Consider the following 12,919-nt stretch of genomic DNA (forward strand, 5'->3'; position numbering starts at 1 on the left):
TAATCCAAATACTGAGAGAGTTGTGGATATATTATTATATGCATGCTGCACATCAAAAAAAAAAAAAAAAAGGTATGCGATGTTAAGAAACTTGCCCATGGTCATTCAATAAATAGGACCCAAGATTTTAGTCTAGGAAGTTATGACATGGATTCTGAGCTCTTAACCCCTTAGGCTTCTTTCTTTCAATAAATTTTCAGGTGACTTCTATTTGCCAGACATAATGTGACATTCTGGGGCAGAGAGGTAAACGGTAACTACCTTGTCGATTAAATGAAATAATGCATGCAAAAGTTTTGTGCTGTTCTGAAAGCCAGCCTTCAAGATGACCCCCAATGATCCTGCCTCATGGTATTCACACTCTTACATAAACAGTCCCCTCCTACATCAAGCAGCTGACCAACAGGTTATCGTGAAACAACTGTGTGAGATTTCCCACACTAGGCTCTCTGGAATTGTCTGCTCTGATGAAAGTCAGCTACTGCCATTAGAATTCGCCAGCAGTCCTATAGAGAGGTCTGTGTGGGGAGGAATTCAGGACTCCAGCCAGCAGTCAGGAGAGAACTAAGGCCTCCTTCAAACAGCAAGCTGAAGAGCCATTATATTAGAGGATCCTCCAGTCCCAGTCAAGCAACCCCAGCCAATATTTTGGAGGGTAACCTCCTGAGAGACTCTAGAGGTAGAACCACTCAGCAACACCAGAGAAACCATAAAATTTTTAAGTACTTACTGTTTAGAACCACTAAATTTTGGAATAATTTAAAATGTAGCCACAGATAAACTAATTGTTATAGTTTCCTAACCTGCTTTAACCAGATACCATGACATGGGTTGGCTCACACAATGGTTAATTTATTAGTTCACAGTTTGAGACCTAAAAAAATGTCCAAATTACGGCATCATCAAGGCAATGCTTTCTTCCCAAAGACCACTTGCCAGAAATCCTTGACTCCTCTGCCATATAGCAAAGCATATGGTGGTGTCTGTTGGTCTCTCCATTATTTTCAGCTTCTTGCTTCTGTCGCTTTCTCCCTCTAGTTATTTCATTTATAGAGGACTCCAGTAAAGAGAATTAAGACCCATCCTGACTGAGATGGGTGAGATAGTTAAATTCATATGTCAGCTTGGCCAATTTATGGTGTCCTGTAGTTTGGTCAAGTAAGCAATGGCCTTATTATTACTGTGAGAGTATTCTGCAGACTTAAATCATCAAGTTGATTTTATCTATGACTGATTACATCTACAATCAACGGAGGAGAAAGTCTCACCCTATCAGTTGAAGGCTTTAAAAGAATTTCAGCAGTCAGAAGGGAGAATTTCCATTTCTAATTTAGGCAGCTTCTCCTGGAGAATTCACTGAAAACCTTATCAAAGTTCTCAGCCTGCAGCCTGCCCTTGGAATTTGGACTTGCCAATCCCTACAGTCATATGAGGCAATTCTTAAGAAAATCCCATAATATTCATAGATATTCCCTATTGTTTCCCTAGAGAACCCAATATAAAAGCCATCTGAATGTAAAGTGGTATCTTATTGATTTGAATTTGCATTTCCCTAATGACTAATGATGTTGAGCATCTTTTCACTGGCTTATTCCCATTTGTACGTCTTTGGAGAAATTAGTCTATTCAAATCCCATCAGAGTTCATGCAATAAGCACCTGAATAATTCCAGAAAACGTAATTACCAGAATTTCACCTGTATTCAACTTGTAAAGGCCAGTAATATACATTATAGACTGGCCTAATTTTTCACTTAGAGTTACCAACATCTCTTTTTATCAAGATGAACCAGTTTCTCTCAAGAACACTGAATTTTTGTGCATCCATCCTGATCAGCAAGTTTGACTCCTTCCAATATTTGTTTTCTTTATTCTCACAGAATGAAGGCAATGGGGAATGATTGAGTATATGTTACACCTAATCTTCATGCTGTAATGAATAAGAAATACTACTTTCCAGTGTTAAATGCAGCTAAAAAGTGAAATGGAAACCAATTACTCAAGGTGAATGGTCTGAGGATCTGAGCAGTGCTACACTTACTGACTTGGTATCTGACAGTGCACTAATTATTTGTTAAAAAAGATTAACATTTGTATAAATAAACTGGCACACCTTCCTTCCTTGATCCATCTTTCTACTTCCTATGAGTTACTACCACCACCAAGAAATCAAATGTGCAGCATGGGTTTCTCATTAGCAGGAGGCCTGGCAAGAGCAAGCAATTATACATAGGTCAGGTTTCATCCCTGTCCACAGTTGATTCTGGGCCCCTTTAAAGGTGCATGGAGGGAAGCGGACTTGGCCCACTGGATAAGGCATCCGTCTACCACATGGGAGGTCTGTGGTTCAAACCCCGGGCCTCCTTGACTCATGTGGAGCTGGCCCATGCGCAGTGCTGATGAGTGCAAAGAGTGCCGTGCCACGAAGGAGTGCCCCCTGCGTAGGGGAGCCCCATGTGCAAGGAGTGCACCCCATAAGGAGAGCCGCCCAGTGTGAAAGAAAGTGCCACCTGCCCAGGAATGGCACCACACACATGGAGAGCTAACACAACAGGATGACACAACAAAAAGAAACACAGACTCCCATGCTGCTGACAACAACAAAAGCGGACAAAGAACATGCAGCAAATAGACACAGAGAACAGACAACTGGGGCGGGTGGGGGGTTGGGGAAGGGGAGATAAAATAATAATAAAAATAAAATAAATTCTAAAAAAAAAAAAAAAAAAAGATGCATAGAAAAAATCCTATAATCTTCAACTAAAACATTAGGAAAGTTGACCTAAAAGGAAGAAGTGGAGCTTATGCATCTTCACCTAGGAGTAAAATGGTTAACAATACACATTCACTTCCTCAATGAAAGATATAAAGTTGACCACACTATGCAGTAGAATAAATTTATGCAGTTGCTCCCCCCAACCATGAGAGTGCGATAACTGGCAGAGATATGACAGATAGAGCATCCACTGGACCCTAGCTTAGTTTACATGAAACCCATCTCTGGTTATTTTCAGACCTTGATCAAAGACTGAGGCTTATGGATGCACTGTCGAACCATAAGGAATGCTAGGGTCCAGGGACTCAGTAGAACTAGTGGCAAGGGCCCCCACAAAGAACACTCTACTGCATTGGTGCTCACTACTGGCCACTAAGTATGTTTCAGAACCCCAAGTATATACCTTGTGTATTGGTCTACTGAACAACCACATAAATAAGCAAGGAGTTAATTGCCTTAGACAGAAGAAACAAATTTGAGGGAATGATAAATGATACTGTGAGCTCCTGAAGTGAAATCTTGTCTGAGTGCTTTGAGTTTCTAAACATCACAGACATGCTGTATCTTTTTATTTAATAAGTTAACAGCAGATTCTTTAAATTGGGAAAACTGGTAAATATTTATTGGAGAATACCAGATGGTTTACAATGAAATTTCCTTTATTTGTTTCTTTATAAACATCCATGCAAGGATAACTCCAGGTAAACCTCTCAAGCCCCAATCCCTCACTAGAAAGTCAGATTCCTATCTCTGACTCTATGGGACCCATGTCACTGGAAAGCCTCAACAAACACAACAGCCCCCTCCCCACCCCAAACACTGTTCCTTTTCTTGTCCTTACTGAGCAACTGTCTGCAACTGCAGCCTCTGTGTTTCTTTATGATGAACTTCTGTCCTAGGTTCCAGTTCCCAAGTGCCCAGAAGCCTTTGGTGCATGCACCCTGCTAGACAGGCATACAACAGGGACATAAGAGAGGTCCCGGGTCATAAAAGATCCTGTCGCCACAACGAGGACAGGCATTGGCCCTTGACCAGATCATGCTGGGCCGCCCTGCCTCCTGCAGCATCTGCCTCAACCTGGCATGGAGCTGGGCAAGTCTTCCTGGGTGAGGAGTCCCATCAGTGTCATCGTAGCTCTCCAGAGGGGCAGGATATTGCACATGGCTTAACTTGCTCAGCCCGACGGCAAGCGTCAGCAGGTTCTCCAGGACAGCTAAAGAGATAGGGTTTCCAGAGAAGCTGAGGACAGTTAGTTGGGAGCAGCGGCCCAGGGCAGGAAAGAGAACAGTGAATTGGGAATCCATAATTCCACACTCATCTAAATCCAGAAGCTGGAGGGTGGCCGAGACTGTCTCTAGGAGAACCTTGAGCGGCCCAGGACTTAGGTTGGTCAGGCTGACTCCACTCAGACTCAGACTCGTCAGCTGGCTGACCATTGGGCACAGAGACAGATGCATCAGGTCTGATTCTAAAAGCAGGCAATTAGTGATGGAGAGGATCTCCAAGGGGGTATTCAGACACCTGGGGAGACAAAGAGCAGTTAGTTTTGGGGAATGATCAACGTAGGAAAAGGAAGGTGGGGAAAGACCCAGACTTCAAGAAGGGGAGACAATAGTTGACCCAAGCCCAAGGTCATTTTGTGATGATGATTAAGACTCAAGATCCATATGGTGAGAGTGTGGGCATTCAAGGCAGTCTAATTTTAGGTGGCAATCTCACTATCACTTATGTATTGTGTGACTAGATCAGGTGAATGAAATCTCTAATGATCCCTTTCCTCAGCTCTCAAGGAGAGTGCAACGTACCTATCCCTCTTATGCCTCTTTTTGACATGAGGATGAATCAAGATAACAATGGAACATGCTCTGAGGTCAGTCTGACATGATGAGTCAATCAACAGCAGGCACCACTGAATTCTGTCACTGGGAAACAGGACTAAAAGTACTTTCAACTCAGTTTCCTTGGGGCCACTACTTGGGCCCCAGCTGCCTACCTCTCTGTGCCAGATGAGGCTGCAGGGAAACATGCATTAAGGGGAAACTTGGGCAAGGTCTGGCAACATCAGCTGAGCTTGCCAGTTGGCAGGGTTCACCTATATCCCTGCGTCACAGGCAGAGAAACTACCATGTTTTACAATTTTCCATTCCTGTTCCTTCACCCACACCTGCAGATTCATGTCTCTCCCATATAATAACTTTTATTGGGAATGCAAAACAACTGATGAGCTTACATTTTGAAACCTCTCATTTGATGGGCTTTTCCCTGTCCCTTCCCTTCGTCAACGTCCTCTTCTCTTAGTTATTTTCACCTTAACTTAGACATCACTTCCTAAAGCAGAATCTTCAAGGCTACCTTCGCTAGACCCAAATCCCTCATCAAAGAGTTTCCTAAAACATTCTCTGTCTTTGAAGTTTATACTCTAGTTTATAGAGAACACTGAAGACAATATGTTGACAATGTGTCTCCTGAACTTCACATTACTGGCAGCTGGCACATAGTCAATGTCCATTATCATTTAACAAAATGAAAAAGGCCTGCCTCTGGTATGCAGGCAAGGCTTGCCACCCCTCACCTGAGCACCTGGTCCAAGCGACCTTTCAGAAAGGAGACAGAGTCCAAGTGGAGCACCCGGAGATGATGGAGATGGAAGAACTGAGAGGTGAACTGGTTGATATACTGCTTCTGCTTCTCTAGAGACATCTCAGAAGACTTGTGGATGTGGGAGAGGAAGAGGCTGTGCAGATTAACCATCTGGCCCAGGTAAGGAGCAAACCTCCCCAGGGTGGACAATTTCCAGGTGCAATTCACTTCCACATTCTGGATGGACTTTAGTTGTACCACATTCAGGATCTTTCTAATATTTTGGATTGGCATGGCAAATATCTTGAGTTTATTACAGCACAGGTATAGTACCTCTTTTCTCTCCTTGACCTTCTTAATGATGTAAGAGAGGAATTCATCAGGGGTGTCCTCTTTGAGGTAAAGGTCCAGAAGCACCTCCAGGGGTGCCAAGGGCTGCTTTTCCTCTACCCTGGAATCCTCCACTTTTTGCCTCCTATTCATGGGATGGGCTGTCCCTGGCTCCATCAATGAGAACCCAGGGGTCCTGGATCCAGACCAAATACTCCATAAGTTCTGATGAGCATGCTTACGTAAATCCAGCACTTCTAGTTTCCATCTCCTGTGGGAAAAAGAGTGATCTGCTAAGACACTACAAAAGCAACTCAAGACTATTAGGGTCAGGATCTAGGGAAGATCCAGAGCTCTAATATGTGTTTTTGATCCCATTTACCAGATAGTAGCTGTTCCCTTCCCACCTCTCTAGGATCCTTCCAAGTCCTACTTTGAGTACCTTTAAGTACCTCTGGGTGGAGGGGGAAACATTCTTTCTGTCACCTCTCCATTTTAATCACTTCAGTTTCCAGAAGCCCTTTCCCTAAGTGAGCCTAGCAATGGCCCCAGGCCCCTCCAAGTAGAACTCCTCAAAGCACCTCCAGAGCCTCTGGCCTGTCCTTTGGCCCTCCCTGATTCTTCTTGACCCCATCTGTCTCTTGCTCTGACTCCCTGGGTCCTATTAGATCATGTGGATCACCCTCACCTGGGGCGAACATTCAGGGCAAGCAGGATATCAAGCCCATCAAAAACAGCATGCAAGGTCTCCCGGTGAAGCCGCTGCTCCTTCAACAGGGCCCTCAGTGGGAGGCAGGTAAAAGGCCAGGCCTGCACAATGGCCTTCACTGCCTCACGGTGTCTCCCAGCGAAGGCCATGGTGAACAGTGGTGGGAAGAGCTCCATAGGCAGGTCCTCCAGGGCCGCAATGGCCAATGCCTTATCCCTCAGCAGGCTCTGACTGGCAAGTTCCAGGAGACTGGGTGGGGCGTGGATGTTCATCCTGATGAATGTGCTTTGAAAGGAATCCTGAGGAAACATGCAGGGAACAAGGCATCCTTCACAGGTCAAGCATGAGCAGCCCTATCTTCTCCCCTATTCCCAGAAGAACCAACTCAGGGCCAAACTTACTGCTCTGGCAATAGTGCCAGAGTACTCAGTTTACCCCAATTCCACTCTGTACTCCAACTAGGAGTGTGTTTCATCAAGCACCAAGATGGAGGGAAGACAATCATTCACAGGCCCCATTCCAGTGGCAAGTGAGTCCAGATAAGTCTAAAGCTGATCCCATCCTTTTAGGGAAAAGTTTCTGGTAATCACTCAAGGACCTAGAACAATGGGAATGGGGTAGGAGGGTCATGTGGCCCAACAGGACCTGCATTCTCTATGTTCTAACAAATAACTAGGCTGGGATTCAGGGAAACCTGGAGTATAGGTACCATTATTTTTTATTAAAAAATTTTTTAAGAAACCAGAAACTGTGTAACAATTACATAGCATCTGGATGTCATGAAGTGACAATAGCTTTAAGATGTACATTTTACATTTAAATTTTAGTATCTCTTTTAACGTATATTATGAATACCATTTTGGAAGGCAGTTTAGGGGAAGAAATATTTCACATCCAGAACAAAGGCACCATTCTTGACAATATCCTGTGGGATATTTTTTAAGCTTTTAGATAAAAAGGAAGCCAGACTAATAAAATCACAAAGCAATAAATGACATGAACTGTAATTTCTGGGCACAAAACTGAATACTGAAAATGCCATTAAATAAAATTCCAACCAATTACTTGGTCTACATTTCAAAAACTACTTCGTTAAGAAGTATTTTAAACATCTGTAAAGTGATGTAAAACCAAACACAAATCAAAATGTTTGGGATTAGAGTAAAACAAAGCTGCATTTAGAGGCCAAAGCACAGACTTAAATCTGTTCATCTGCAAAGAAGCAAAAGGAAAACTGGGCAATTGTGACCTGTACACCCCATGAAGACTCAGGTTATGGGTAGAAAGATGGGGCATCCTAAGTCTAAAATTCTGACTCACTAGCTCCAGGCACTGCAGGCAGGGAACTGGCAGCTCTGACCTTGCCGAGGACCACTGTGATGACAACAGCACTCCAGGACTCCAGGACTCGGGTCCTCTAGCTCCTCAAAAGCTTTTAGTCCTTTCTGTTCACACCTCTGCCTTTGGGCAAACAGTTTCCAAATGAAAAAGCAAAATTTAGTTACATTCCTGAATCTCCAACCAGATAATACTGCTTGAGTTCTTGGTTTCTCCAGATTAATGATTCAATGACAGAATAACTCTTCAAAGTCTAAGAATTAATGCTAGCTCCATGTGGAATCTAAGCCCCCTCTTGATATAGATGTGGAGTAGACACAACCATTCCAGGGTCCACAGGATGGAGGAATAGAGTATGGATTAGAGTGGACTTACTCATATTCTATTCATGAACTATTGTGATTAGTTATCGAAGAAAATGTGGCATTGGTGTGGAGAAAGTGGCCATGGTGGCTGCTGGGGGTAGGGACAGGGAGGAAGAGATGTGGTGTGGGGGCATTTTTGGGGGTTGGAGTTGTCCTGGGTGGTGCTGCAGGGACAGTTACTGGACATTGTATGTCCTTCCATGGCCCACTGGGAGTGTGGGCTATGGTGTGAACCACTGACCATGAGGTGCAGCAGTGCTCAGAGATGTATTCACCAAGTGCAATAAATGTCTCATGATGATGGAGGAGGTTGTTGTTATGGTGGGAGGAGTGGGGTGAGGGGGGTGGGGGGTATATGGGGACCTCATATTTTTTTAATGTAACATTAAAAAAACAAAGACAAAAAAAGAATAATTAATGCTAGGGTGAAAGTCAGGGACTCACTGATTCACTGTGGAAAAAAAAAAAAAGATACCCCCAAACTTGCAAGCACAAATTTGGGGGGCTATTTGACCCCATCAAAATGGTTAAAATGCTTGAGTGAAAATAGCTTCATGAAGACAGTGTCACCCCACAAAAAAACAAAATAAAAAAATCTACATGCCAATGCACAATGTCAAAATAGGGAAAACAGTTATGTGTGTGGGGGTGGTATAGGGAAACTCTGTACTTTCTGCATAATTTTTCTATAAACTTACAACTGCTCTAAAAAAAAATAAGTCTATAACAAATGTAAGAAAAAAATCTCTCTGCATATTGGGCCGTCACTTACGCTTTACCACATTACCTAACATGACAGAACAAATCATCATGTGCCCATTAGGGAGGAGTTCAGTGGAAGGACAGTTGGTCTTCCAGACTCAGAGGGTCAAGGTTTCTCCAAGGAAGGTCAGGTCAACATTACAATTACATGACCAGGAGAAGGATGGGGGCAGGGTAGGGTGGGGCTGAGTGTTCTCAATGGGACAAAGATAATAACTAAAGGCACTGTAAAATATATGCTTTGCCTAAGGACTTACAAGACCTTTGGGTTAAGTTTAGACATTGAAAGGGGAGTGGCTAATGAGAAGACTCTTTAAACAACATAATCAGTGAGTACAGGGGGGAGACTCCTTACTGGATTTTACTGTCTACATTTCTACTCTCCGTACGAATAGAATGTGCTCTACAGACACCACAACTCCTAGGCAATCTCTTTCACTACTCAGCTACAGAGGACGGAGATGAGAAACAATGATAATTATAAATATCTTCATTACTGGGCTCAGACATGATGTTGGCACTTTGCATCCAGTACCTTGAATATCCTTCAAAGAAAATCTAATGTTCACTGGTGTGTTCCCCATTTTTAGGCCAGAGAACCCCAGACTGGGCAAGAGAAGAGAAGCCTGTCCAGGTTCACAGTGACTGTTTGCCCCATTTCAAGATAAGGGATTCAGATAAGTTCCCCAAATGGTCAGACAACCTAAATGTTAGAAACAATGGACTGACTGCAAGTAAACCTTGGAGAAAATGGCAAAATTCCAGAAGTCCCAGCTAGGGCTGTTTCTAGGAACTTCTATGAAGTTCACAGAGGAAAAAGAGGTCACTGTCTTTGAGTGACTTAAATATGTGAATTGTAAGCCAAACATCTTTCCCTTTGTCCCCATGAGGCAATGGACACTCCTGTGTCCACACCTGTTTGTTCAGGGGACATATTGAGGCATCTGAGGAAGAAGTCTAGGAGGCATATCTGCACGAATGCAGTCATTCCTGCCCAATACCAGGGAACAGTGAAGAAACTACTGGCACAGCAAGGCTCCCAGGGCCAGGGGAGATGCATGGGATTTAGGAACATTTCTGGCAGGTCTTGGGTGTGTGTTTGTTCTCCTCAGGGTTCTCATTTACTGCCCAGGTGAGAGCAGCCTTCTGAGCTCACTGGGGGATGTCCTGCCCCTTCTCCAGATGCTGGGAATTATCTTTCCACTAGTATCACTCTTGATACAGAGTGAGCATCTTTTCTATGCTTTGACAAACTATTATACTCCTTTACAAACTTGGATCCACTTCCAATGTTTTATCCTATGAATTTTTCTCAGCATCTGGGGCTCTGGGACAGACAGTCACCATCTCCTATGCTAAAAGTAGAAAAGACTTTGGCAGTTATAACCAGATGTCCTGGGTACCAACATTACTCAAGAGCTGGCCCCAAAGTCCTAATGCACAGGGTTTTTCTCACACTTAGGGGTTGTACAGCTTGATTCTCCCCCTCCACGTCAGGCCACCTGAATTCCTGTATACCTCAGGCTGCTGCCACAGGACAAGTCTGTGCATTCTCATTGCTCATGTACAAATAGCACTCCTTCCCACTGAACTCCAAGTCCAGAGGGAAATGAGCACAAACCCTCATGCAGGTCTCCCTACTTGAGCCCCCGGAATACAAAGTCGAGTCTTTGGCGTTTGGCTCCAGTTCTGTTCCCTTACCTTCAGCAGAAGTTCTGAACATGACAGTGGCTTTGGAATGGGGTACCCAACACATTGTGGATGCTTCTAATGAAGACGCAGCAGGAGAAATGCACCTGCTTCTTTCCCCAGCCAGGAACCTCAGCAGGCAGACTCTGTTTATCTCCTCAGTGACAAAAACAGAGGGACTGACAGTTCAAGGGGACATCTTACCTGAAGATGTCTTCTGCTCACTGTAGTCCAACTAAGACCATCTTCAGGTCCTGCAAGACTTTGTTTCTTGGCTCTCCTATGGTCTCAGTTCCCCATTTCTACCCAAGTCAGGGTGCAGTTACCAAGACGCTCCATAAATAAAAAAACTTTTTACCAAATCCATTTATGAAGCAGTGGTCTCCAGTGAAAATCTTTGCCAATATGACTCAAGAAAAGGAAAACGAGAAACCTGCTCCCACCCTTTTAGTGTGTCTCTCCTCTTTATCTTCAAATCTTGAGCACCAGTCCCTTATTGGCTGAGACAACTTAAGTGACACATGCTGTCCTCCATCCAAAGTGACTAAGTATTGTCCTTCCACCCACATCTGTGTCCATTTCTTCTCTCCTTCTCAGGATATATATCCATCCCTCCAGAAACAAGACCTTTAATACATTTGTACACCCTCCCCCCAACCTGCCCTGCCACGTTTCCAGCATGGCAAGACAGCCAGCCTGCTAATGCCAGACCACTTAATTTCAGGCTCATTACCCAGTTGGCTAACGATATCAATCAATAAATACAGATGCGTTAACTTGATAAATTATCATCTTTAAAAATCCTAACTCTGGCTTTCTTTGCTGTGCAAGAGCCCTGGACTGACCTAAGGAGAGCACATGATTTCATTTTGCCTTCACATGGGCCATAGGCTCTATCTCCATTTCACAGAAGAAACAGGGCCCCCAACGAAGCCCGGGGTGTAAACCCAAGATCACACCGCAGGGAAACAGAGGAACTGGAGTTTTAACTTACGTGTTTTTTCTCCAACTCCCACACTTTTCACCACCCCTTCCGTAGCGCAAGAGCTGGAGAAACAGAACAGCGCTATCTCAGCAAGTTCCCTAGGGCTTAGCGAGAAAGAAACATCGTTACTGGAGTTGGGGTTCTTTGTACGACCAAACCTGTTTTCTGGTTTTTTCTGGGGGCGAAATCTCACGAGATCCTCGGTGCTCTCCAATGCGGTCGCCCAGGGAATCCGGAAGGGGTTTGTTTTCCGGGGTTTGGCGGGGGAGGGTGGCGGCTGGAAGGGGACTAGAAGGGCTGTTGTGGGGGTGGGTAAGGGTTAGGGTGCAGGTTTATGAAATGGGTTGAGCACGGTGGGAGGGGGTGCCTGAGCAGGGCCTGGGATGAGGGGCGGGGCTAGTCCTGGGTGAAGGGAAGAACTGGTCCTGGGGTGGGGGAAGGGGCTGGGAGTCGGCGGCTCCGCTGCCCCCCCCCCAGGCCACACCCTCCAGGCTGCAGGGCTCCAGGATGGGGAGGGAGAGGGCCTAGACCAGGGTCTACCCCACGGTAGACACTGTTCCAGTGTCCACTTTCGGACCCTAGATTCAGGAGGCGGGGCCTGGCGTGTGGGGGTGTGCTCAGCTCACAGCACCTGGCCAAGGGTCCTCCCCACAGCCTCTCTCTCTCCTTCAGAGGAGACGCCCACCCGTGACCAGGCCGGAAGCTCACTGCTTGTTGATTTTTACCCCATTTTTGCCAACCTGGATGTGGCGCCCTTCCCTATCCCTTACATTCGCTTCTCTCCATAATATTCTTTTCCTCAACTGGGTTTTCGTTCTTCAGAAACATCCACAGAAGCCCAAACTTCCTGTCCTTGCTCTACCCAACCTCCCAGAACCCTAACGGTTACTTCCGTTTTCTCTTGTCCTTGTTTTACCTCGCCAACAAAGTCACCTGGGCCAGAAAGCTCAGAAAGTGCCAGGGGCCCAAGGTCGCAGGGTGCAGCGCGAAGAGGGCGCTGGTGGCGAAGCAGGGCCCGGCCCTGGACGTTAAGCCGGGAGAAGAGGCGGCTCGGGGCCAGGCGGCTCGGGGCCAGGGCAGGGGCTTCTGAGGCAGCGCGCCTTCCGGGCGGGGTCTCGAGGCTGCGGCCAGCAGGAGGCTCCGAGGTGCCCGGATTCGGGGGCTGTCTGAACCGGTCTGGGCCGGAATTTGGCGCCAATTCCGCACTACGGGTCCTGGAGAGGGAAATCAAGCTTCAGAGCAGATGGGGAGGGCAGCGTGAGTGAGGATCCTTTTTTAGTAAAGAGAAGAGACCCGGGTGGTAGCAAAATGAGGACCCCAGCCCTGTGTTCAAGCCAGGACAGGGGATTTACTTGGGATCTTATCTGGATCTTATTTTGGGTCATT

At 45.6% G+C, this 12,919-nt stretch overlaps 1 protein-coding gene across 8 annotated transcripts; it reads right to left on the minus strand.

The window, feature by feature from the left end:
- Nucleotides 1-3,416: 3,416 nt before the first annotated feature.
- On the minus strand, nt 3,417-12,588 carry LOC101426405 (melanoma antigen preferentially expressed in tumors). 8 transcript variants are annotated; one of them, XM_058281730.2, is made up of 7 exons: nt 12,450-12,588; nt 11,543-11,595; nt 10,561-10,705; nt 7,715-7,855; nt 6,374-6,693; nt 5,348-5,956; nt 3,417-4,296 (listed from the first exon to the last, which is right to left on the minus strand). In XM_058281730.2, exons 5-7 carry the CDS (start codon nt 6,664-6,666, stop codon nt 3,720-3,722), a joined length of 1,479 nt encoding a protein of 492 aa, XP_058137713.1. In that variant the 5' UTR covers nt 6,667-6,693; nt 7,715-7,855; nt 10,561-10,705; nt 11,543-11,595; nt 12,450-12,588; the 3' UTR covers nt 3,417-3,719. The 8 variants fall into 8 exon arrangements, with proteins under 8 accessions (XP_058137713.1, XP_058137711.1, XP_058137710.1 ...); XM_058281728.2 differs by lacking the exon at nt 10,561-10,705 and adding an exon at nt 6,830-6,992 and having other exon boundaries at nt 7,755-7,855; nt 11,543-11,637; XM_058281727.2 differs by lacking the exon at nt 10,561-10,705 and adding an exon at nt 6,830-6,992 and having other exon boundaries at nt 11,543-11,637.
- Between the last annotated feature and the right edge of the window lie 331 nt (nt 12,589-12,919).

This window comes from Dasypus novemcinctus, chromosome 19 (assembly GCF_030445035.2).
Source record: "Dasypus novemcinctus isolate mDasNov1 chromosome 19, mDasNov1.1.hap2, whole genome shotgun sequence".
NCBI lineage: Eukaryota > Metazoa > Chordata > Mammalia > Cingulata > Dasypodidae > Dasypus > Dasypus novemcinctus.